The sequence below is a fragment of the Hyla sarda genome, chromosome 1 (assembly GCF_029499605.1).
Source record: "Hyla sarda isolate aHylSar1 chromosome 1, aHylSar1.hap1, whole genome shotgun sequence".
Lineage (NCBI taxonomy): Eukaryota > Metazoa > Chordata > Amphibia > Anura > Hylidae > Hyla > Hyla sarda.
The window spans coordinates 303,966,080-303,993,575 of record NC_079189.1 but is presented as its reverse complement, the minus strand read 5'-3'; the positions used below and the strand labels follow the sequence as shown (position 1 = coordinate 303,993,575).

Genomic DNA, 27,496 nt, shown 5'->3' with positions numbered 1-27,496 from the left:
TCAGGTGCAAATTCAGGCGCAGACAGAATTTCAGGTGCAAATTCAGGCACAGACAGAATTTCATGTGCAATGCGCCCGAAAATGGCGCACGTCCCGACAAAACATATCGGGTTTGCAATAGTAAATGAGGGCCATTGTCTAGTCTCCGCCATAACATCTGTCCAGCACTCCTAGACTTCTAATAAAATTAAAAAGCTGAGCTGTGATTGGTTGGTATGGAGAATTCAGACAATTTCTGTCTCAGATTTATAAATAGTTTTGTTAAAAGTGCTAGGGTATTCAGATGTAGGGCAGATGATGCATCCCTGCTATTCTTTTATTTTTTAGTGTAGTTTTATGTTTAAGCCTTTGCTTTGATGCACATTTTAGTAACAAATGTGAAATCTCTTTTTTCATTTTTTTTTTTTACAAAATTGAACGATGATGGTTACAGCTATAAACTACAAGGTAGGATTTTTAGATTCTATAAGTAGGCTTTCAGGAAATGTATACAATGTTAATTTGCTCAAAATAATTTAAGGACCCTGCTTTGTTCAGACTTTAGTCACAAACTTGAATTTCTGAGTAAATAAGTAAACATAAAGCCGTCTATAGATATGCTATAGATATCCTCTATGATATGCTAATCTTGGTCACGGCAGTAAAATTCACCTGACAGGTTCTCTGTACTTTACAACTGATAGAGGCACAAGGCTTACAAAAGACTTCATGCCAACAATGATCTGACCAAAAGGGGTTACATAGAAAGGGAACACATATGAATCACCTATATTTTGATCTCAGCAAAGTCTTCATTCAGAAGCTACTCCATGTCATATAGTGTTAACGGTTTCCTTAACCGTAATAAGTATGTTTTGTCACCCTTTTCAAAAGGTGATTCTGCACCTGTATATTTTGTGACAGTGCTGTTAGCCACAGAAAAACAAGAAATCAAATAATGATGTATTTAACTGCTTTAACACGCCTTTTCCACTTTGTAACTGAACTTTCGATTCTACTCATTCCTCAGCTTTTTAAGGAAACCACAGATTACCTTCTAAATTATATTTTTCTGTCACTAGCAAAGTAAGCAGTTATCAGTTGTTAATCTCAATAAGCAATAGGTGCAGTAACCCTGCAATAATAGAGTATATGCATTTTACCTGAAAACAAATGCTGCACAACTTGTTTTTTTATCCAAAATATCTTACTATCAATATATTAACACACAATATATTTGAGGTGTAACTAGCTATATAGAATTGCAAAGTCCTCAACATAACCAACAATTCTTGTGCAAAGTCTCCCAACAACTTGGGGTCTAAGAGGTGATATAGTTTTATCCGAACCATTTGGTGCTTTATCATGATTTTCGTGTTAAAATGATAAAAACAAATATACAGTAAGTTTAAACTTTATTTTTCTATTTTAAAGGAATTGGACTAATCTGCTGGTACAGGTTAAAGAAGAAGTCCCATGTCTAGAAGCACAAAAAAACATATACCCTATCCACAGGACAGGGGATAAGTCTTCGATTGCAGGGGGTTCAACTACTGTGGCCCTCCTCGATCTCTTATACGGAGCCCCAGCTCTCCCCGAGAGCGGTGTGTCACGACCCCTGCCCAAAGCGGGGGCTGCCAGGCCCCCTCAATATATCGCTATGGAAGAGCAGAAGATAGCCAAACGGTTCTCACATAGAGATATATGGAGGAGGCGTGGCGGCCCCCGCTTCGGGCGGGGGTCGTGACGCGCCGCTCTGGGGTAGAGCTGAGTCTTCATTCAGGAGATCGCAGGGGGCCACAGCGGTCAGACTCCCCGCGATCTAAAACTTATCCCCTATCTTGTGGATAAGGGATACGTTTTTCTGTACTTCAAGGCATGGGACTTCTCTTCTTTAATACTGCAAGTGATGCTGATTACAAGGATCTTTTAATATTCTGGGCTTGCCAAAAATTTCCATGGGCAGAGACTGATAGGTGGAATAAAAAAAAAAAAATAGATAAAAAAAAACCTTATACTTGCCCCTGCTCCAGCAAACTGCTTGTAACATATTGCACATATACTGTGCAAGGGACCAATGAAGCCAGCGAATTGGCAACAAGTGCATGTGACCACGGAGGCCAGTGATTGGCTGTAGGGGTGCAAAGCACAATGATGTTACCAACGCTTATTTAACAGGGAATATAAAGCAATGGTGATGCTGGACCGGAAATTACTAGAGGATGAGTGTAAGTTTTTTTTTTTTTTGTTTTTCCTGCTGGAAGTTTTTGACAAGTCCAGGATACCTTAAATGGGCACTGTCAGATACAACAACTTTTGATATGTTGTAAAGCATATATAACCAATAGGTTTTGCAATTGCTTTCATCAGAACATTTTCAGTATTTCATACTGAAAAAGCCAGTTAAACAACTGCCCTCCTGCCTGCTTGGACACATACTAGTCCTGCTGTGTCCATGCATCATCACCTATTTCATGGACAAACTTCCTTGATTGACAGCTGTGAGCACAGGGCTCACAGCTGGAGGAAAAATCCCCCACTTTCAGCTTATGTCCCGCTACTGTAAGTGAGGACATGCTGGGAGTTGTAGTTTTGCTAATGCTAGGGGAGATGTGAGAAGACAGCATACTGAGGGAGGAGGCGGAGACCTGCGCAGTGAGGTCACACCCCCTCCCTTTGAGAGGAATTCAGACTAGTGAGCTAAATAAAAAGTGTAATAAAAAAAAATAAAAAATAAAGGTGCTAGACACATAAAAATTAGATGTACATGGTCAGGATTAGGTACTGAGTGATATATTACATTTTAATATAAATTTTTTTTTTGTTGGATCTGACGGGTTCTCCAGACATTTTATTTTTAGTTGCAGTCAGTTGATCTATGCATACCTGTTAGTGGTTCTAATAATAGTAATATTATATATATTGTACAATTAAAAGTAAAGTTAATGCAGGTTTTCATAGGAGGCTCTCTTAAAAACCTGACTTGGGTCATCAATCTGGTCAACAGATTGAGTTTTAGATCACTGAGATATTTCCGCTCTCTGTCCATTCCATTCCCGATTCAAAACTCTTTTGTCTTCAACAACTTAAACATTAAAAGTTCTATTCTTTGCTTAAGATATGCACTAACAAACAACTATCCACTAACAATCCTGGTGAGAAAGGAAGCATCTCAAAATTATATACTTTTATGTTATGAAATGTGGAATGTTGTTGCAAGTGAGAAGATGATGTGGGTAAGGGACTTGGAGGACAAAGACTTTCCCTTATGTTCCCAGGCACCCTCGGGCCTTCGCTTTAGGGGATGTAGCAGTGAGTCTTCCTTTCTCCATATATGGTGAATATGTCCTAAACTTAGAAGCTTCAGGGTTCAGGAGTACAATCTTATTTAAATTATCATGAATATCATCTTATGACTTCTTGGAACGTCAGATTTCGAATATCCCTAAACCTGCTCTCAGATAAATATCAAGGTGTTTTATTGTTGAAAGGATCAATATTGATCAATCCTGGAAGAAGCCCTTGGAAATTATGGATTTAGTCAAATTAAAACTTTCATGGATTATTGTACATGAAAAATTGCCATTCAACTTAAAAGACCAACTGATTATTATTATTATTTTAAATAGAACTTCTACATCAGTATTCCCTCACTATAAAAATTGTGGAACCCAGGTTCACTGTGGGGTTTACTGTCCCTGGGAGATATTTCTTTGTGTCTTGTTGTGCCTACTATAGGATACCCAGTTTAACTGATATATTCAGTTTACGATGTGCTGATTTCTATGTACTCGTATTTATATTTCTGTATCTGTTTTACAGTGCCTAGTAAAGCCTTTTGTAAGTTAAAAATAAATTAAGCAGTAAATTAAAAAGTTAAAACAATTAAGATATATTACAAATATGCCAATATATCTGCCATGATTTGCATGAGACTATGCATGAGACTGAGAATGAGGAGCCTCTGACTATCCGGATCTATCATTCTGGCCCATGGTTTGTTTGCTTGTTTTTTTAAGCAAAATCCAGTGTATGTATGAAACTTCAAGATGGTCCCCTTATGAAACATTCAATGGGGAAACACACTGGGACAAGATAAGAAGAGATAAAGAGAGAATATTTTTAGGGCACAGCCTACATAGAGTGTGGGCATCCTTGAAGGGAAGCACCCTGATGGTTAGGGAGGAAAGGAGAGGGTTTAAAAAGCAGTGTTAAACTGGTTCCAAGACTTTCTATGTACTCTTAGGGGAGATTTATCAAAACCTGTCCAGAGGAAAAGTTGCTGAATTGCACATAGCAACAGATCAGATCGCTTCTTTCATTTTTCAGGAGCCTTTTCAAAATGAAAGCAGTAATCTGATTGGTTGCTATGGGCAACTCCGCAATTTTCCTCTGGACAGGTTTTGATAAATCTCCCCCTTAGAGTTAAAAAACGATGCAAATACATTCCACAACACTGAAACTGCAACAAGAAGGAAAAGTTGTGGAGTTATGGAAAACAGTTTCAATACACATGTTAATGATATGCATATGATAAAAAATAAAAAATTATTCAAAACATTTTGTTTTATGTCCAGTTTCAAGTATGCACAGAAATATACACACTTAAATGCTTTGGCATGCTATAAATTAGGTTATTAACCCCTTAAGGACACACGGCATAAATGTAGGGCACTGCAGCGAGTTACTTCACGCACAGCACCGTACATTTACCACGCGGCTATGAAGCGGGCACGGCTATGAAGCAAGCGCAGGAGCTGCGCTCGCATCATGTCAGCAGCCGCGGACCCACCAGTAAAGGCGGACATCAGCGATCACGCTGATGTCTGCCATTAACCTCTCAGATGCCGTGATCAATATAGATCACGGCATTTGCGGCAGTGCGGATGGAGGATATGATCGCCCGCAACACTGCCGCTGGGACCAGATCAGCCAAGATGGCGGACAGAGGTCCCCTCACCTGCCTCCTTCTGTCTCCCAGGGTTTTCTGCTCTGATTTGCCTTTCAGCAGACCAGAGCAGAAGATCGCCAATAATACTGATCAGTGCTATGCCTATGCATAGCACTTAACAGTATTAGCAATCTGATTAGAGATGAGCAAAGTTACAGTGATTCGATTAGTCACAAACTTCTCGGCTCGGCAGTTGCTGACTTTAGCCTCCATAAATTAGTTCAGCTTTCAGGTGCTCCGGTGGGCTGGAAAAGGTGGATACAGTCCTAGGAGACCGTACCAAAAAGTGTACTGATGATAACGATACTTACCTGCCCCCGATCCGTGGTCCTGTTATGGTTGCTTCCCGCTGGGTCCCACTGCAAGCAGGCTCCTGCTGTGCACCAAGCCTGCCACCGGAATAAAGATGATAACATAACAGGACCACGGATCGTGGGTAGTTACGTTTCATTATAATCAGTGTCACCCGCTCTACCTGCCTGTAACAACAGGTTAGGGCGGGTGACAAGTATTCTCTTTAAGTTTTTAGTTCATGCCGTTGATGCAGCGATTCTTTTTACATTTAATCATGCTACACGGTACAAGTGTCAAAGATTTGGAGATGTTGAATCACAAAATTGCAAAAACAAAAAAAAAAATCATTTAAAAAAGGGACACGTTAATACATTTCTAGGCGACCTCTGGCAGTGTTATACAGGGCTCCACAGCTCTCAGGCAGTGTTATACACATGTTTTGCGGCTTATCACATTTCTGGCTCGCAGAAAACCTGTTCACCGTAAAGCAAACTTTTTGGAAAAATTTAGAATCCGCTGAGGAGAACATTTGAAAGTTTCTCTCAACTCTAGAGAGGACAATTAAAGCGGTACTCTGCCCCTAGACATCTTATCCCCTATCCAAAAGGATAGGGCATAAGATGTCTCATTGTGGGGGTCTGGCCACTGGGATCCTAGCGGCCTAACCAACCCGCGATCAGACCTGCTATCCCTTATCCTTTGCATAGGGATAAGATGTCTATGGGCGGAGTACCCCTTTAAGGCTAATGATAGATTGGAAAGGACTACTTACTACTCCTTCTTTGGGGGGCTTACGTACCATGCACTCTACAGAAATTACAATTGCAGCAGCCTGTTGCAGAATATGCACTTGACGGCTGCGAGGGCATTAGGCGCCGTCCCACTGACTTCACTGCAATTCCAGGCTGATGCTTGTGAAAGAATGAACATGTTTTTTCTTTTTGTAGAAATTCACATACAGCCCAGAAATTCAGCTATGAAACTTTAGTAGTGTGCAGTGCAGCAGAATCCTACTGATATAAATGGGATTGTGCTGCAAGCGGAATTCAGCTCAAAATAATTAATTCTGAGCAGAATAAGTAGACGGCTTAAAAAAAAGATTCTAAATCAGTGTTTTTCAAACTATATGTTAAACAATGTAGTCTTAGAGATGACAATCTTAACCCCTTAAGGACCAGGCCCATTTTGGCCTTAAGGACCAGAGCGTTTTTTGCACATCTGATCACTGTCACTTTAAGCATTAATAACTCTGGGATGCTTTTACCTTTCATTCTGATACAGAGATTGTTTTTTAATTTCAATTTGTTTTTTTTTAAATTTTCCAATTTTTCTAAAAATTTTCAAAAATTTAATTTTTCAGGGACCAGTTCAGTTTTGAAGTGGATTTGAAGGGCCTTTATATTAGAAATACCCCACAAATTACCCGATTATAAAAACTGCAACCCTCAAAGTATTCAAAATGACATTCAGTAAGTGTGTTAACCCTTTAGGTGTTTCACAGGAATAGCAGCAAAGTTTTTGAATTTTTACAAGGGGTCAAAGGAGAGAAATCTTCCTAAAATTTGTAACCCAATGTCTCTCGAGTAAGGAAATACCTCATATGTGTATGTCAAGTGTTCGGCGGGTGCAGTAGAGGGCTCAGAACGGAAGGAGCGACAGTGTGAATTTGGAGAGTGAGTTTTTCTGAAATGGTTTTTGGGGGGCATGTCACATTTAAGAAGCCCCTATTATGCAGGAACAGCAGAAAACCCCCCACATGGCATACAATTTTAGAAAATACACACCTCAAGGCACGTAACAAGGGGTCCAGTGAGCCTTAACACCCCACAGGTGTTTGACGACTTTTCGTTAAAGTCTGATGTATAAATGAAAAAAAAAAAAAAAAAGTGAATTTTCCCCCCCAAATTTACTATTTTTTTTACAAAGGGTAATGGGAAAAATTCCCCCCAAAATTCGTAACTCCATTTCTTTTGAGTATGGAAATACCCCATGTTAGAACATAAAATGCTCTGCGGGCAAGCTACAATGGTCAGAAGAGAAAGTCACATTTGGCTTTTGGAAAGCAACTTTTGCTGAAATGGTTTTTTGGGGGGGGATGTCGCATTTAGGAAGACCCTATTGTGCCAGAACAGCAAAAAGAAAAAAAATGACATACTATTTTGGAAACTACATCCCCCAAGGATGTTTTCCCCCCAAATTTTACATTTTTACAAGGGGTAATAGGAGAAAATTACCCCCAAAATTTGTAACCCCATTTCTTCTGAGTATGGAAATACCCCTTATATGGATGTAAAGTGCTATGCGGGCGAACTACAATGCTCAGAAGGGAAGGAGCGCCATAAGGCTTTTGGAGAGAGAATTTGTTTGGACACATGTGACCCCATTTTGGAAACTACAACCCTCACAGAATTTAATAAGGGGTGCAGTGAATATTTACACCCCACTGGCGTTTGACAGATCTTTGGAACAGTGGGCTGTGCAAATGAAAAATTACATTTAAAATTTTCATGAACCACTGTTCCAAAAATCTGCCAGACACCTGTGGGGCGTAAATGCTCACTTCTACCCCTTATTACATTACGTGAGGGGTTTAGTTTCCAAAATGAGGTCACATGTGGGGGGGTCCATTGTTCTGGCACTATGGAGACAAATTTTCTCTCCAAAATCCCAATGGCGCTCCCTTTCTTCTGAGCATTGTAGTGCACCCACAGAGCACCTTACATCTACATATGGGGTATGTTTTCACTCAGGGGGGGGGGGGGGGGAATTTGTAACCCCATTTCTTCTATTTTCCCTTCTGAAAATGAAAAATTTAGGGTAACACCAGCATTTTAGTGAAAAACCTTTTTTTATTTTCCCATCCAGCTTAACCCCTTAAGGACAATGGACGTACTCCTACGCCCCCATTTCCGAGTCCTTAAGGACCGAGGACGTAGGAGTACGTCCTGTCCATTCCCGGCCCCCCGCCGCTAGCCGGAGGGGAGCCGGTGCCCGATGCCTGCTGAAATCGTTCAGCAGGCATCGCGGCATATCGCCCAGGGGGGTCATTATGTCCCCCCATGTCGGCGATGGCCGCAGATCGCTGGACAATTCAGTCCAGCGATCTGCGGCGATTCCGGGTCAATTGGGTCTCCAGTGACCCGGTGGCCCGGAATTACTGGCTGATCGGGGCCGTCAGAGACGGCCCCGAACAGCCAGAGCCTGCAGGGGTGAGGTGGCACTGGTGCCACCTCACGATCGCCCCGATTCGTCGGCCGGATTCCCGGCCGACCAATCAGGGCGCCTGCTGCGGGTGTCACTCCCGCACCCGCTCCGCCCCTCTTCCGGAGGACGTGAGCGGGTGCGGGACGTGCACCCCTGGTGCTGGGGACCCCGATCCCCGGCGTTAATGTTGGGATCGGGGCCCCAGGAGCGGCGGCGGCGGGACTGACCTGTGCGGCGATCAAGCAGCAGCAGGAGGTGAGTGACAGCCTCCTGCTGTTGCTTAGCAACAGCTCCCAGCATGCAAAAAGGGCATGCTGGGAGCTGTAGTTATGCAACAGGAGGAGGGAGACCACCACAACTCCCAGCATGCACTTATGGGCATGCTGGGACTTATGGTTTTGCAACAGCTGGAGGCACATTCTTTCTATGGAAAAGTGTACCTACAGCTGTTGTATAACTACAACTCCCAGCTTGCACAAACAGCTAAAGTGCATGCTGGGAGTTGTAGTGGTGCATCTGCTGGTTGCATAACTACAACTCCCAGCATGCCCGTTGGCTGTCGGTGACTGCTGAGAGTTGTAGTTTTGCAACAGCTGAAGGCACACTGAGTTAAGTAGCAAACCAGTGTGTCTCCAGCTGTTGCATAACTACAATCCCCAGCATCCCCAGCCAAAGTAGTATGCCTCCCGCTGTTGCATAACTACAACACCCAGCATGCCCTTCCGCTGTCCGTACATGCTGGGGGTTGTAGCTTTTGCAACAGCTGAAGGCACACTGGTTGCAAAACACTGAGTTTGTTGCCAAACTCTGTGTTTCACAACCAGTGTGCCTCCAGCTGTTGCAAAACTACAACTCCCAGCATGCACTGATAGACCGTACATGCTGGGAGTTGTAGTTTTGCAACAGCTGGATGTTCCCCCCCCAATGTGAATGTACAGGGTACACTCACATGGGCGGAGGATTACAGTAAGTATCCGGCTGCAAGTTTGAGCTGCAGCAAATTTTCTGCTGCAGCTCAAGCTGCCAGCGAGAAACTACTGTGAACCCCCCGCCCGTGTGACTGTACCCTAAAAACACTACACTAACACAAAATAAAATAAAAAGTAAAAAAACACTACATATACACATACCCCTACACAGCCCCCCTCCCCAATAAAAATGAAAAACGTCTGGTACGCCACCGTTTCCAAAACGGAGCCTCCAGCTGTTGCAAAACTACAACTCCCAGCATGCACTTATAGACCCTACATGCTAGGAGTTGTAGTTTTGCAACAGCTGGATGTCCCCCCCCCCCAATGTGAACGTACAGGGTACACTCACATGGGCGGAGGATTACAGTAAGTATCCGGCTGCAAGTTTGAGCTGCGGCAAATTTTCTGCCGCTGCTCAAACTGCCAGCGAGAAACTACTGTGAACCCCCGCCCGTGCGACTGTAAAAACACTACACTAACACAAAATAAAATAAAAAGTAAAAAACACTACATATGCACATTCCCCTACACAGCCCCCCTCCCCTCCCCAATAAAAATGAAAAACGTCTGGTACGCCACTGTTTCCAAAACGGAGCCTCCAGCTGTTGCAAAACAACTACTCCCAGTATTACCAGACAGCCACTGACTGTCCAGGCATGCTGGGACTTTTACAACAGCTGGAGGCACCCTATTTGGGAATCACTGGCGTAGAATACCCCTATGTCCACCCCTATGCAAGTCCCTAATTCAGGCCTCAAATGCGCATGGCGCTCTCACTTTGGAGCCCTGTCGCATTTCAAGGCAACAGTTTATGGGTCACATATGGGGTATCGCCGTACTCGGGAGAAATTGTGTTACAAATTATGGGGGGTATTTTCTGCTATTACCCTTTTTAAAAATCTAAAATTTTGGGGAAACCAACATTTTAGGTAAAAAAATTTTTTTTTTTTTTACATATGCAAAAGTTGTGAATCACCTGTGGGGTATTAAGGTTCACATTACCCCTTGTTACGTTCCCCGAGGGGTCTAGTTTCCAAAATAGTATGCCATGTGTTTTTTTTTTTGCTGTCCTGGCACCATAGGGGCTTCCTAAATGCGGCATGCCCCCACAGCAAAATTTGCTTTCAAAAAGCCAAATGTGACTCCTTCTCTTCTGAGACCTGTAGTGCGCCAGCAGAGCACTTCTCACCCCCATATGGGGTGTTTTCTGAATCGGGAGAAATTGAGCTTCAAATTTTGGGGGATATTTTCTGCTATTACCCTTTTAAAAAATGTAAAAATTTTTGGAAACCAAGCATTTTAGGTAAATTTCTTTTTTTTTTTACATATGCAAAAGTCGTGAAACACCTGTAGGGTATTAAGGTTCACTTTACCCCTTTTTACGTTCCCCGAGGGGTCTGGTTTCCAAAATGGTATGCCATGTGTTTTTTTTTTGCGGTTCTGGCACCATAGGGGCTTCCTAAATGCGGCATGCCCCCAGAGCAAAATTTGCTTTCAAAAAGCCAAATGTGACTCCTTCTCTTCTGAGACCTGTAGTGCGCCAGCAGAGCACTTTTCACCCCCATATGGGGTGTTTTCTGAATCGGGAGAAATTGGGCTTCAAATTTTGGGGGGTATTTTCTGCTATTATCCTTTTTAAAAATGTAACATTTTTGGGAAACCAAGCATTTTAGGTAAAACATTTATTTTATTTTTTTTACATATGCAAAAGTCGTGAATCACCTGTGGGGTATTAAGGTTCACTTTACCCCTTGTTACGTTCCCTGAGGGGTCTAGTTTCCAAAATGGTATGCCATGTGTTTTTTTTTTGCTGTCCTGGCACCATAGGGGCTTCCTAAAGGTGACATGCCCCCCAAAAACCATTTGACGCTCCTTCCCTTCTGAGCCCTCTAATGCGCCCGCCGAACAATTAACATAGACATATGAGGTATGTGCTTACTCGAGAGAAATTGGGCTAAAAATTCAAGTAAAAATTTTCTCCTTTTTACCCCTTGCAAAAATTTAAAAATTGGGTCTACAAGAACATGCGAGTTTAAAAAATGAAGATTGTGAATTTTCTCCTTCACTTTTCTGCTATTCCTGTGAAACACCTAAAGGGTTAATACACTTACTGAATGTCATTTTGAATACTTTGGGGGTGTAGTTTTTATAATGGGGTAATTTATGGGGTATTTCTAATATGAAGACCCTTCAAATCCACTTCAAACCTGAACTGGTCCATGAAAAATAGCGAGTTTGAAAATGTTGTGAAAAATTTCCAAATTGCTGCTAAACTTTGAAGCCCTCTGGTGTCTTCCAAAAGTAAAAACTCATAAATTTTATGATGCAAACATAAAGTAGACATATTGTATATGTGATCCCAAAAATGTTTTATTTTGAATATCCATTTTCCTTACAAGCAGAGAGCTTCAAAGTTAGAAAAATGCAAAATTTTCATTTTTTTCATCAAATTTGGGGATTTTTCACCAAGAAAGGATGCAAGTTACCATAAAATTTTACCACTAAGTTAATGTAGAATATGTCACGAAAAAACAATCTCAGAATCAGAATGATAACTAAAAGCATTCCAGAGTTATTAATGTTTAAAGTGACAGTGGTCAGAATTGCAAAAAACGCTCTGGTCCTTAAGGTGTAAAATGGCCTGGGCCTTAATGGGTTAAATGAAAATTCGTCAAACACCTGTGGGGTGTTAAGGCTCACTATACCCCTTGTTACGTTCCACGAGTGGTGTAGTTTCCAAAATGGGGTCACATGTGGATATTTATTTTTTTGCGTTTATGTCAGAACAGCTGTAAAATCAGCCACCCCTGTGCAAATCACTAATTTAGGCCTCAAATGTACATAGTGCGCTCTCACTCCTGAGCCTTGTTGTGCGTCCGCAGAGCATTTTATGCCCACATATGGGGTATTTCCGTACTCAGGAGAAATTGCATTATACATTTTGGGGGTCTGTTTCTCCTTTTACCTCTTGAGAAAATAAAAAGTATGGGTCTACACCAGCCTGTTAGTGTCAAAAAAATTAAATAAATTTACACTAACAGGCTGGTGTAGACCCCAAAATTTGTAGTGCAATTTCTCCCAAGTACAGAAATACCACATATGTGGCCCTAAACTGTTTCTTTGAAATTTGACAGGGCTCCGAAGTGAGAGAGCGCCATGCGCATTTGAGGACTAAATTAGGGATTGCATAGGGGTGGACATAGGGGTATTCTACACAAGTGATTCCCAAACAGGGTGCCTCCAGCTGTTGATAAACTCAAAGCATGCTTGGACAGTCAGTGGCTGTCCGGAAATACTGGAAGTAGTTGTTTTTCAACAGCTGGAGGCTCCGTTTTGGAAACAGTGCTGTGCAATACATTTTTCATTTTTATTGGGGGGGGGGGGGGGGGGGGAGTGTAAGGGGTGTATATGTAGTGTTTTACCCTTTATTATGTGTTTGTAGTGTAGTGTTTTTAGGGTACATTCACACAAGCGGAGGTTTACAGTGATTTTCCCGCTAGGAGTTTGCGCTGCGGCGAAAAATTTGCTGCAGCTCATACTTGAAGCAGGAAACTTACTGTAAACCCGCCCATGTGAATGTACCCTGTACATTCACATGTGGGGTGGGGGGGGGGGGGGGGGGACATCCAGCTGTTTCAAAACTACAACTCCCAGCATGTACTGACAGACCATGCATGCTGGGAGTTGTACTTTTGCAACAGCTGGTTGGAAAACCTTCAGTTAGGTTCTGTTACCTAACTCATTATTTTCCAACCAGTGTGCCTCCAGCTGTTGCAAAACTACAACTCCCAGCATGTACCGATCGCCGAAGGGCACTCTGGAAGGTGTAGTTATGCAACCACTGGAGGTATGCAACTACAACTCCCAGCATGCCGAGACAGCTGTTTGGGCATGCTGGGAGTTGCAGTTTTGCAACATCTGGAGGGCTACAGTTTAGAGACCACTAAATAGTATAGTGTAGTAGTATAGTGGTCTAAGACTGTAGCCCTCCAGATGTTGCTAGGCAACTCACCGGCTTCCGTAGGATCCAGGGAGCCGCATCGCCGTCTTCTTCTGCAGCAGATCCCCACCGCTGATCGACGCCGCCGATGGGTAAGTAGACCTTCGGCGACAGTCCTCCTCGGTTTCCCCATTCTGCCCGGCCTATTGTGGGTGGGCAGAACGGGGAAACCGAAAGTTAACCCCCCCCGATCTGCTATTGGTCATCACTTCTTGACGACCAACAGCAGGGATAGGAGGGGTGGCACCCCTGCTGCCACCTCACTCCTAATCCCTTCAGGGGGATCGTGGGTGTCTTAGATAACCCCGATCCCCCTTATTTTCCAGGTCACCAGAGACCCGTTTGACCCTGAATAGCCGCAAATCGCCGGTGTAAATTCACCGTCGATTTGCGGCGATCAGTCGACATGGGGGGTCTAATGACCCCCCTAAGCATTTGCACGGGGTGCCTGCTGATCGATATCAGCAGTCATCCCGGTCCGGTCCCCGCCGTACGTCCTTGGTCCTTAAGTGGTTAAAGGTGAATCCTTCTAAGGTTCTTTGTGACACTTCTAAATAGCCGTGTGATTGACTGTTCTGCTTGACATATCACAGAGGCATCTATATCAAAATTTAAAGAGTACCTCTCATGATCTTGTTAAATTTTATAATCCTCCTAGTTCACTGCCCCCATCATGATAACCCACCCCCTGCCTTTATTTTTATTTTTCTACCTTGATATTGCGCTGTATTTTCTGCTCAGTCTCCGTCAGATTCACAGACTGGGAAGGGGTGTTCCCCAGCAGGCTGTGACATCATCTGAAGCCATACAGGGGAGAACTTCCTACTACACCCAGTCCAGAGCAATTCAGCATGTGATATGAGCTATGATTGGCTAAGGCTGCACACACTCCCTCAGCATTTCCTGCTTTTGGACTTCTGCCAGGCCAGCAGGAGTCCAAAGTCTGCAAAAGATGGGGGAAAATGTGCTCTGGACAAGTAGGGAGACACCTAGCGGCAGCCTTTTTTTAAATTACAAATAAAACATAGAAAACTTCATTTTTTTAAATATATATATATATATGACCTCTATTCCTAATTTTTCCTTAATTACTGGGTGCTCAGTCAGTTATAGTGTCAATGGAGACATATAGTGATCAATGGAAAAAGAAAATCAGAAGAGCATGTCACTATGAAGGAAGTAGTACATTGGTAAGCAGTTTAGTTCAATGTCCATCCAAAAACTGGTACCCAAGTCCAAACGATTTTCACCGGTAACCAAAATGGTTTATCAGGGACACCTGGGAACTAACGTCTAACTAAATACAGCAAATAAAAAGGTCATAATGATAATAACAAAATCACCTTCAATAAGGTCACTCACTGCGCCCCAAGACAATGATAAGGACAGACTGTTTGAAAAATATAACTTGTCATGCAAATAATAAGCCCTAATAAATAGTTTGGGGGGAGAATATGGCTTTCTGAAAGGGCCGATATAAACATTTTAATATGTAACTGCCTAATAGAAGCATCAAGAGGAGAACGTTCCCATTATTCTTTATCATCAACTCTTAAGTCTACTGCATATGCAGTCAGTATCCTGAAAATGCCCTTGAAATTTTCATTGCTAAAGGAACGGTAGTAATATAAATTGTTCATAGTGTGCAAGGTGGTTTTAGCACTATTTTTTTTATTTTTTATTTTTTACAGATTATGTGAGGTAAAGACGACAACAAGGTGAAAAGTAGCTTTCCGCTATTTCACCCATCAAAATCATGTAAAATACTATTCACCCCTCCAAGCTCCTATGTTGTGCAAAGACAAAACTTAACTGCACACAGTATACTGTTTCTTTACTTTAAAGAAAAAAAAATCCCTTTTTTAGTTCATTTATTTATAGATGTTTTACAATAGGATGATATGTACATATATATTTACTAACTTACCACTTGGAGGCTTTGGCCGCGGAGGAACACTTCTTTTCGGGGGCAGTGCTGGCATATCATGCTTGCTTTTAAAAGGGTCCTCAGAAAATCCTGAAGTTGAGAAAGAGGCAGCAAAGGGATCTGAGGTTTGGTGCTAAAATTACAGAAGTTAAAGAAACAAGAAATTAAAATCAAAAGCAAAATAGGATAACTTAATTTCAATGAGATCTCATAACCATTAGCAGTTGTAAGAATGGAAAAACTTTTTTTAATTCTTTGTTGCAACATAGATATGGGATGTGCATATCCAGAAAACTCTGAACAATCATATAAAAAAGGTACTGGCCAGTTCTAAACAGACATGAAACTGTGCATGCTCCTATTATCGAAGATTCAATTTAACATTCTAATGTAAGAAAGGATTTCCTCATGCAAAACAAATGTTCAACACAACAATTTGTGATGTAAAAGTATGAATTAATATAGGGATATAAAAAACAACTTCACTGACCAATGTGAGACAATAAATATCTTTTGTAACATTATTGTATACGAGATAACTGGAAGTCAAGACACTAATGCTATTACTCTGTAGGGTTTCCTGTGAATTTAAAAATCTATGGACAGACTGGGAGGGCATCACTAGAGGCATGATGAAGCTGCAGGATATCTGTGTTCCCACCCTCCTGACCTATCGATTCACTGAACTGGATTCCCTCCCCTCACCACCCTAGATTCCCCTCTTGCCAGCTGTGTGATGTCTTTATTAATCTGTGTGCAGATGAGCCGGCCAATCGCCGTATGTGGATGGTGGAGATGGCGCCAGATGAACTGGATGCCAGATCGCGATCTTATTTTTCTTGGAAGACATTTATAGAGCCAAAAATAGAGAATGTTTGGGCTCCCCTTAAAGATAGGATGGTCATCATGTTAAAGAATCCATACAAGTTAACAGCATCTTTTAGGATACAGTCCTGCATCTAAAATTAATATCTTGGTGGCAGAGAAAAATTGTCCGCTAAATTGAATCCTAGGAGGTCAGGAGGTGAGAGTCCTTCATGCGAACATAACGCTGCTAATAAATTGGACACATTCCATAATTTTTTATCTCAACTAACATAGTTAAACTTTAAGGGAACGTAAAGTTAAAGATGTTTGCAAATGCATTCATTTTGTAGATCTGCCTCCTTCTGATATTTTTGTTCCTTTCCTCCCTTGTTGACCGCTCTTTGTCTAGGTTACAGACCATCACTCCACTCTAGAAGTGGTTGGGCTGTTGTGTGTGTGCGCGTGTGTAGATATATAAATATATATATTTATATCTATATCTATCTATCTACACATACACAAACACACACACACACACACAACAGCCCAACCATAGCTGGTCGGTACCTTTTGCAACCAGCTCTCAAAAAGGTAGGAAAGAATCAAGAATATCAGGAGAAGGAGGCAAATTTAATAAATTAATTTGCAAAAATATTTATCTTGATATGCTTTACAAGATTGACTATGTAAGTGGAGTTGGGAATACCACTTTAAATTCTAACCACTCAATTTGGGTTAAATTGCAAAAGATTTGTCATCTAGGGTCTGTAACGACACTGTACTATATCCACAAGGCAAAGGCATTTGATAGACAAGACGGAGGCCAGAGCTAATATTGTTAAATGTTAGCAGAAGTTCAAATATTTTGACAATGCAGATGGGGACAGTTTTAACCGACCTTGGGCTGATTCGAAGACCTCAAGAAAATTAAATAGAGTATATGTAATTAATCGCAATAATTATTTATATAGCACCAATAAATTCCGCAGCACAATTTTGAGGGTAAAAATAAAAACCTTATAAAATATTACACACTAAACATGTAAACGAGGAGTGAGGGCCCTGCTCACAACAGCTTAAAAATTCTTTGTATCCAAAACTTAAAGGCCCATTGCCCTATTAAATACAAATGTTAAAATATTTTCTAAGGCCTTAACTATTCATCTTCAGAAATACATAGGCAAAAGTAGAAGTAAGGATCAGAGTGGTTTCATGCCAAAGAGGGGTGTATTCAATAACATTGATACGTTTTTTGATAGCATCCAGTTTGGTGTGGGTGGTTCCCTGACGATTAAAGTCTCAAAGGCCTTTGAAAGGGTGAAGAGGGGATTTCTTTGAAAGGTTTAGGAGATCTGGTATTGGGCCAAGGTTTGTTAAATTGATTAAACAAATGTTAAACATTTTTTTTTAATTCAACAGGTGACAAAAAGTTAAACAGATCTGTAAATTACTTCTATTTAAAAAATCTTAATCCTTCCAGTACTTAGCTGCTGTATACTACTGAGAAAGTTGTATAGTTCTTTTCTGTCTGACCACAGTGCTCTCTGCTGACACCTCTGTCCAAGTCAGGAACTATCCATGTCAGGAACAAATCACCATAGCAAACCTCTCCTGCTCTGGACAGTTCCTGACACAGACAGAGGTGTCAGCAGAGAGCACTGTGGTCAGAAAGAAAAGAACTATACAACTTCCTCTGTAGCATACAGCAGCTGATAAGTACCGGAAGGGTTACGATTTTTAAATAGAAGTAATTTACAAGTCTGCTTAACTTTCTGCCACAAGTTGATTTTAATTTTTTTTTCCACGAGAGTACCCCTTTAAGACCTTATATAATAACTCAGTGGTTGTAGTTTGTATTATTGGATCACTATCTATAGGGCTAAAATGGGCACTGTTAGATTCAAAAACTTTGTACTTCTTGGCAAAACATTAAAGTATAGCTGTTGTCAACAAAAACTTTTTATATAATTTAGATAATACCATTATATGTATATTTGTAATATACATTGGTTAAAAATGTGCATATTTTTTGTATCTGCAACTATTGCCTGTGTGTCTCTGTAAGGAGACCAATTACAGGAAATGTGGGTGGACAGGCAGGGCTCTGTGCACTGAGGCTCTATGGCATGCCCCTGCTTGTCCTGCCCTCACTTCCTGCATTTAGTCTCCTCACAGAGACACACATGTAAAGCTATAGGAAAGCATTTTTTAACCAAATATACATATAATGGTATCATCTACATTATATAAAAAGTTTTTGTTGAAGACAGATACACTTTAAATGGGCACTGTTAGATACAAAAACTTTTGATATTTTGTAAAGCATGTATAACCAATAGATTTTGCAATTGCTTTCATTAGAAATTTTTCAGTATTTCATACTGAAAAAGCCAGTCAAACAACTGCCCCCCCCCCCCCCCCCCCCTGCCTGCTTGGACACATACTAGTCCTGCTGTGTCCATGCACCATCAACTATGTCATGGACACACTTCCTTGACTGACAGCTGTGAGTGCAGGGCTCACAGCTGGAGGAAAAATCCTCCCACTGTCAGCTTGTGTCCCTGCTCCAGCGATCAAAAAATTTATCTATGGTCGGTATCCACTGACAGTCTGCACCGGAGCTGCAGACGTGACATCACAGCGCCACTCTGTCAATAAATGGCCGAAGCAGTGTCCCCCACTTGGCCAGTGATCGAGTTCCCCAGTCAATATTTCCTGCTGTAGAAGATATGCTCTGCAGCTCGGTGAAAGCAGAGTCACCGGCTGTGGACAGGGGCCCCGATGCCGGAGCTATGAGTAAGAGAAAGAAGGTGAGGAAAAGTGTTTGTTATTTTTGTAAGCAAAATTAATTAATTCCATTGGATAACCCATTTAAACTGATATGTGGTACTCTCACCAGGGTTGCCCGGTCTCCTATTTTTTATTATCGAACCGCTAGCATTATAGTTAGAGATCATGTATGATTTGAGGGTTTTGGTCTAGGAGGGTGCTCCAAGATTTTATGTTGATATTCTTTTGGTTGTTAAAGCTCCACAAAAGTACATTAAAGGGGACCTGCCATGAGATTTTACTAGAGATGAGCAAACTTTGAAATTTACTTTAAACTTGCAGTTTGATTTGGCTCGGTTTGACCCGAAACAGCAATAAAAAAAATCCCCAAACACGTTTCTAACAGCACCTTACAGCTCCAAAGCCCTGTCTAACACTGCTAGGAATGTCTTCAAGTAGTTTTAAAGTGGGTTTTAAGGTTCGGTTATGGCGACATGCGGTAACCTATGGTAACTATTACAGATCACAAATTTTTAAGGCTTAAAGAGGTACTCCGGTGGAAAACTTTTTTTTTTTTTTAAATGAACTGGTGGCAGAAAGTTAAACAGATTTGTAAATGACTTCTATTAAAAAAATCTTAATCCTTTTAGTACTTTTTAGCAGCTATATGCTACAGAGGAAATTCTTTACTTTTTAAATTTCTTTCTTGTGTTGTCCATAGTGCTCTCTGCTGACACCTCTGTCCATGTCAGGAACTGTCCAGAGCAGCATAGGTTTGCTATGGGGATTTTCTCCTGCTCTGGACAGTTCCTGATACGGGCATCAGGTGTCAGCAGAGAGCACTGTGGACAACACAAAAAAATAAAAAAAATAAAGATTTTACTCTGTAGCAAACAGCTGCTAAAAAGTACTGAAAGGATTAAGATTTTTTAATAGAAGTAATTTACAAATCTGTTTAACTTTCTGGTACCAGTTCATAAAAAAAAAAGTTTCCCACCAGAGTACCTCTTTAATCACACCAAAATAAAGCGGTTTAAATTTTCCTTGGTGGTCGGTGGATGCCTGCTGGTGTTACATATTTTGTATGGTGGGAAAAAAGACAAGAGTCCATTAAGTTAAGCCTAATCCACATAGGTGTTAAAATGCACACAGAGGTATTGGAAGACACAGTGGCTTTTTCCAAGTGTTTCAAAAATTATTCCTTCTTGGGAGTAGCAAAAAGTTAAGATTCTAACAAGTGAAGATGACGGCATGGATTTTTCCAAATATTGCAAAAATTATCCTTTTTATTGGGATCAGCAACAGAATTTATGTTCTAAAATAGTCAAGAAAAAATGTTCCCTTTTTTGGGGATGATAGGTTGTGTACGTGTAGGCCTAGCTGGAAGTAGGGTGATGGTGGATTACTGTGACTAGTGGTATCCAGTGTACAGCAGGTGGTAACTGCCAGTGCCAGATGTTATTAGCATATAACATAAGATGGCAGACTTATGTGACTAGTAGTATCTAGCATACAGCAGGGGTGGTGGTAGTACTATGTAATCAGTCATTTGGCACAGATTTTTTTCGAATTTTGCCAGCCAGGTGACCCAAGGCTGGCTAGAAATAACAGGTTCCTAAAAAAATGTTTTTCTCCAATTTTGCCAGCCAGTTGGCCCAAGTCTGGCTGGAAGAAGCAGGAGACTATGTGGAAAATGACCCTATTGGCACTGTAGGTCAAGGAAAGCATGTTTAAAAGCATAGGAAAGGCTAAACCGAACACACACTTTCCTGCACATAGCCAGCACATCAGTGAGACTGGTGCAAGTTCTCAAGAAACGTTTGATGAGATTTAGCACGTGTGCCAAACAGGGACAAAAAGTTTTTTTTAAATTTTGCCCCAGCCATGCGGCCTAGGCCTTGCTGTAGGTTGCACCATCAAGGGTGATGGTGGTGACTTAGTGGTTGACAAGCATGAGTTGTATTATCTGGCATACAGCAGGATTTTCAATCCGGTTTTTAATTTTTTAATTTTATTTTGCCCCAGCCAGCTGGAGGTTGCACCAGCAATCATGATGGCAAAGTGGCTTACAGGTTGAAGTGTAGTATCCTGCATACAGCAGGAGGTTAGCCCCTTAAGGACCAGGCTCATTTTGGCCTTAAAGGACAACTGTAGTGGTACACATTTATATATGCCCGTGCCTCAAATATAAACAAAATAAACTCATACATACCTTCCTACGAGCCCCTGTTGGTCCGGCACAGGCCTCACGGTCTGGCAGTGCTGACGTCATTCCACTTCCTGGGGATGGGGACGCCGCAGAGCCGTCGGTGTATCACCGGCCGTAGTGATGTCCCGCCCCGGTAGGTGATAGGCTGAACCCACTGTCATGTAAGAAGCCGGCCAGAGCTCCTTACATGACAGTGGCGGGACATTGCTACGGCCGGTGAATGACGTCAGCACTTCCAGACCGTGAAGCCTGTGCCGGACCAATGGGGGCTCGTAGGAAGGTATGTATAAGTTTATTTAATTTATTTTTGAGGCCTGGGCATATATAAATGTGTACCACTACAGTTGTCCATTAAGGACCAGACCAATTTTATTTTTGCATTTTTGTTTTTTCCTCCTTGCCTTCTAAAAATCATAACTCTCTTATATTTCCATCCACAGACCCATATGAGGGCTTGTTTTTTGCGTCACCAATTGTACTTTGTAATTACATCACTTATTTTACCATAAAATGTACGGCGCAACCAAACAAATATTATTTATGTGGGAAAATTGAAAATAAAAGTTTGGAAGGTTTTGTTCTCACGCTGTATACTTTCCGCTAAAAATTACATGTTTTCTTTATTCTGTGGGTCAATACGATTAAAATGATACCCATGATTATATGCTTTTCTATAATTGCAACGCTTAAAAAAAACCTCAAACCATTTTAACAAAATTAGTATGTTTGAAATTGCCCTATTTTGAGCACCTATAACGTTCTAATTTTTCCGTATATGGGGCGATATGAGGGCTAATTTTTTGAGCCGTGATCTGTAGTTTTTATCAGTACCACTTTTGCTTAGGTTTTACTTTTTATTAATAAAATGTGACAAAATAGCAGCAATTTTGGACTTTTTTTTATTTTTTAATAGTTCAGACTTTTACGTAATACCAAATATGTGTATTAATAATTTTTTTTTACACTTTTTTGGGGGGTAAGATGGGAAAAACGGACGTTTTACTTTTTTATTGGGGGAGGGGATTTTTCAAATTTTTTAACTTTTTTATTTTACATTTTTTACTTTATTTTTTATTTTTTTTCAGTATTATCGGTGATCATCTTCTCTGGTCTATCACAGACCAGAGCAGAAGACCCCGGGAGACGGCCGGAGCCAGGTGAGGGGACCTCCGGCCGCCATGCTGGATGATCGGATCGCCGCGGTAGCGCTGCGGGTGATCCGATCATCCATTAAAAGTACCGCACTGCTGCAGATGCCGTGATCGGTATTGATCACGGCATCTGAGGGGTTAATGGCGGACATCCGCGCGATCGCGAATGTCCACCATTACCGGCGGGTCCCTGGCTGCTGATAGCAGCCGGGACCTGCTGGGCATGACGCGAGCACCGCTCCGGTGCTCGCGATCATGGCAGCGCGTAAATGTACATCATGGTGCGTTAAGTACCACGTCACCATGACGTCCATTTATGTCCATTGTTATTAAGGGGTTAAGAAACCTGTTTTATTGACAAATTTTGCCAGCCTGTTGGCCTAGGTTTGGCTGGCTGGAGGTTGCACCAGCAATTGTCATGGCATAGTGGTTTACTAGAGAAAGTCGTAATACCCTGTGTACAGCAGGAGATTAAGAAAATGTTTTTTTTTTATTCAAATTTTCCCAGTCAGACAGTCCAGGCCTGGCTGGAGGTTGCACCAGCAAGGGTGATGGCACACTCGTTTACTAGTGTGAGTTGTTCTAGCCTGCATACTGCAGGAGGTTAAAAGCTCTTTTTTTTATTTATTTTTTATTTTTTTATTTATTTATTTGTAACCCCTTGGGGACCAAGGTTTTTTTTTTTTTTTTTTTTTTTTACCATTTTTACACTTTCGTTTTTTCCTCCTCACCTTTTAAAAATCATAATCCTTTCACCTAAAAATCCATTTGATAACTAAAAATCTGTGGCAAAATGGAAAAAAAGATCATTGGTCGACAAAATTTTATAAAAAAATTGAAGTTTGTAGCTTTTGGAGGCTTCCGTTTCTACGTATTAAATTTTTCGGTACAAATGACACCTTTTCATTATCCTGTAGGTCCATACGTTCAAAATGATATCCTACTTACCGTATTTATCGGGGTATACCACGCACCGGCCAATAACACGCACCCTCATTTTACCAAGGATATTTGGGTAAAAAAAGTTTTTTACCCAAATATCCATGGTAAAATGAGGGTGCGTGTGTGCGCGTGTATACCCCCATATACCCCCAGGAAAGGCAGGGGGAGAGAGGCCGTCGCTGCCCGCTTCTCTCCCCCTGCCTTTCCTGGGGGTCTAGAGCCCTGCTGCCGGCCCTTCTCTCCCCCTAGCTATCGGCGCCGCTGCCCGTTCTGTCCCCCTGGCTATCGTTGCCGGCGCCCCATTGCCGGCGCCGATAGCCAGGGGGAGAGAAGGGGCAGCGGCACCGATTGCAGGCGCCGCTGCCCCGTTGCCTCCCCCCATCCCCGGTGGCATAATTACCTGGGTCGGGTCCCCGGCGTCGTTGCTATGCGCTGCACGGCGCATGACGTCAGTGCACCGCGCCGTGCATAGCAACGACGCAGGGGACGCACGCCGGAGGCCTGCAGCAGCACGGACCCAACCCAGGTAATTATGCCACCGGGGATGGGGGGAGGCAACGGGGGAGCGGCGCCGGCAATGGGTGCCGCTGCCCCTTCTCTCCCCCTGGCTGTCGGTGCCGCTTCTCTCCCCCTGGCTATCGGTGCCGGCAATGGGGCGCCGGTACCGATAGTCAGGGGGACAGAACGGGCAGCGGCGCCGATAGCTAGGGGGAGAGAAGGTCGGCAGCAGCGCTCTAGACCCCAGGAAAGGCAGGGGGAGAGAAGCGGGCAGCGACGGCCTCTCTCCCCCTGCCTTTCCTGGGAGTGTATCGGCGTATAACACGCACATAGACTTTAGGCTAAAATTTTTAGCCTAAAAAGTGCGTGTTATACGCCGATAAATACGGTATATAGGGTTGATTTTGTCGTACTTCTGGAAAAAATCATAACTACATGCACGAAAATTAAAATGTTTAAAATTGTCCTTTTCTGACCCCTATAACTTTTTTATTTTTCCGCGTATGGGGCGGTATGGGGGCTCATTTTTTTGTGCCGTGATCTGAAGTTTTTCTCGGTACCATTTTTGTACTGATGGGACTTTTTGATCGCTTTTTATTCATTTTTTTAATTGATTTAAAAAGTGACCAAAAATAAGGGGGAAAAGGGGGGTGATTTAAACTTTTATTAGGGAAGGGGTTAAATGATCTTTATTCACTTTTTTTTCCACACTTTTTTTTTGCAGTGTTATAGCTCCCATAGGGGGCTATAACACTGCACACACTGATCACTGCAAAGCCATAGCTTTGCATTGATCAGTGTTATCGGCGCTTGACTGCTCCTGCCTGGATCTCAGGCATGAAGCAGTCATTTGGCGATCGGATGCGCAGGAGGCAGGTAAGGCACCCTCCTGCAGCCTCCTAGCTGATCGGGACTTCGCGATTTCATTGCGATGATTCCAATCAGCCCGACTGAGCTGCCGGGAGCATTTTAGTTTCGCTTTAGCAGCGGCGATCAGCTTTGAACGCAGCGGCTAAATGGTTAATATCACGCGGAACCGCGATCAGTGCCGCGCGCTATTAGCCACAGGTCCCGCCTGTTGTTAGAGGCCGGGCCCGACCCTCTATGATGCGGGGGTTCGGCATGGCCCCGCGTTATAGAAAGGGAGGGGGCTAGGGGCGTACAGGTACGCCCTTGGTCCCCAAGAGGTTAAACATTACCAGCCAGGCGGCCCAGACTACAGTGACTGATAGTGGACAGCAGGAGTTTAAAGGATTGACGTTTGTCAAATTTTGCACTGCATGCACTGTTCTGCACACAGACAACTTCATGGAGGTGCCAACCCTCTGTGCCACATGACTGTGCACAGCAGGGACTGGGAGGTTCAGTTAGCTGTAGCCACCAGGCAGCATTCGGTCCCTGCCTGTGTCTTACTTTCTCTCTGCAGATACAGCACTGTACCTGCTTTCCTGCATCTGGTAACAAATTCCACACAGCAGGATACCATAAATAGCTAGGTATATCACCACCCAACTGTGCCCCTGGTTCTAGAACATTTTTTTCTCAAGCCTTCACATCCAGCACCAGTGTCACTGTCACTTGCTCTGAGTTGCTCAGACCAAAAGGCCTGCTGACATCTTCATCTCTAAAGTCCTCCTTATTATCCCTAACACTCCTCTCAGTAAGAACTTCTGAGGTATGATTGTGGCCTCCTTGTTCCCCCTCAGCACATCCACCATGATGCCCTTCAGTATCCCCACCACTCGTACCACCACCAGTCCAGTTAGTACTATGCTCGGCCACTACATCCCCCTCCACCACCTCAGCAACACGCTCCAAAGGATGACCATGACAACTCCTCCTTTGTTCACAGGGCAAATCCTTGTTAAATGCATGCCCTTTTTACTTTGCTGCTATTGCACAACTAGGGAGCTGTAACAGGTGTTTGGTGCAACAAATAATATTCATGAAAAATATTTTCACAGGGCTAATCCCTGTCAAATGTATGCACTTGTTAAGGCGCAACTATGTCCCTAACAGGAAGAGGTGACTGGTGTTTGCTGGAACCAATACTATTCACAAAAAATATTTTCACTGGGCTAATTCCTGACACATGCAAACTAGGAATGCCCAAAAACAGAAAAGCGGCACTCCATGTGAACATGAAAAAAAGGTTTTGGACATTTGTGATATGGGGCACAGTCAAGCCTTGAATTGCAGAGCTCCCGATTGGAACTGAAGTCTAAACACAGAGCCAGTTTTCTTCACTTAAATTGCATAACAACTAGGAAGATACCATGCGAGTTTAATTTAAACCCTTAAGGACGCAGGGTTTATCCATTTCAATTTTTTCCTCATCACCTTCTAAAAATCATAACGCTTTCAATTTTGCACATAAAATTAAATATGATGGTATTAAGTTACATTAGTCATTTTACAAAAAAATCCATGGCGAAACGGAAAGAAAATTCATTGTGCGACAAAATTGAAGAAAAAATAAAATTTTGTAACTTTTGGGGGCTTCCGTTTCTACAAAGTACATTTTTCTTATCTTTATTCTGCAGGTCCATACGGTTAAAAGGATACCCTACTTATATAGGTTTGATTTTGTCGTACTTCTGAAATAAATCATAACTACATGCAGGAAAATGTATACGTTAAAAATTCTCATCTTCTGAACCCTATAACCCTTTTTTTATTATTGCTTTTTATTCATTTTTTCATTATATAAAAAGTGACCAAAAATTAGCTATTTTGGACTTTGGAATTTTTTTTGCGCGTACGCCTTTGAACCTGCGGTTTAATTAACAATACATTTTTATAATTCGGACATTTCCGCACACGGCGATACCACATATATTTTTACACAGTTTTTTTTTTTATGGGAAAAGTTTTTTTTTTTTTTGCAGTGTCATGGCTCCCATAGGGAGCTATAACACTGCACACACTGATCTTTTACACTGATGCCTGCAAAGCCATAGCTTTGCATTGATCAGTGTTATAGGCGGGCGATTGTTCAAGCCTGTATCTTAGGCTTGGACCAATCAATCGCCGATCGGATGCGACGGAGACAGGTGAGGGGACCTCCGCTGGCGTGCTAGCTGATCGTGCTAGCGATTTTATCGCGATGGTCCCGATCAACCCGACTAAGCTGCCGGGAAGCTTTCATTTTAGACACGGCGATCAACTTTGATGGTTAATAGCGCGCGGCACAACGATCGGTGCTGCATGCTATTAGCCCAGGGTCCCAGCTATGACGCGGGGTCGGCGTGACCCCGCGTTATATGATGGCGTGACCCCACGTTATTTCCCGGGACCGGGCGCAGGGCGTACAGGAGCTGAGCACGGATCATAGCAGGGTGATTGCGGTGATGCCTGGCATTAACCCCTTAGATGCCACGTTCAAAGATCTGAAGATTGCATGTAATTGCCCCTTATGGGGACTATAAATTAGTGTAAAACATAAATAAATAAATAAGTTAATAAAAGTGATTTAACCCCTTCCCTTATAAAAGTTTGCATCACCCCCTTCTCATTTGAAAAAAAAAATGTAATCAAAAATAAACATGTCCGAACTATAAAAAGTTAAAGTTACTTTAACCACATGGTCAATGGCGTATACGTAAAAAACAAAATACCAAAGTCCAGAATTTCGTATTTTTGGTCACTTTGTAAACCCTTTAAAAAAAAAAAAGTGTATAAAAAGCGATAAAAAATTCCCTTTCAAACAAAAATGGCACCGATAAAAGCTTTAGATCACGACGCAAAAATGAGCCCTCACACATCCCTGTATATGGAAAAATAAAAATAAAAGT

General features: G+C 42.2%; 1 protein-coding gene across 4 annotated transcripts in view; it reads right to left on the bottom strand.

Annotated features, from left to right (window-relative positions):
* EPS15L1 (epidermal growth factor receptor pathway substrate 15 like 1) overlaps positions 1–27,496 on the bottom strand; it is a 247,297-nt gene that overhangs the window by 57,563 nt on the left and 162,238 nt on the right. For all 4 annotated transcript variants that reach the window (XM_056518167.1, XM_056518165.1, XM_056518164.1 and 1 more), the window contains one exon: positions 15,327–15,459. In XM_056518167.1, the coding sequence (XP_056374142.1) occupies positions 15,327–15,459 (133 nt within the window). The remainder of the gene's footprint in view (positions 1–15,326; positions 15,460–27,496) is intronic.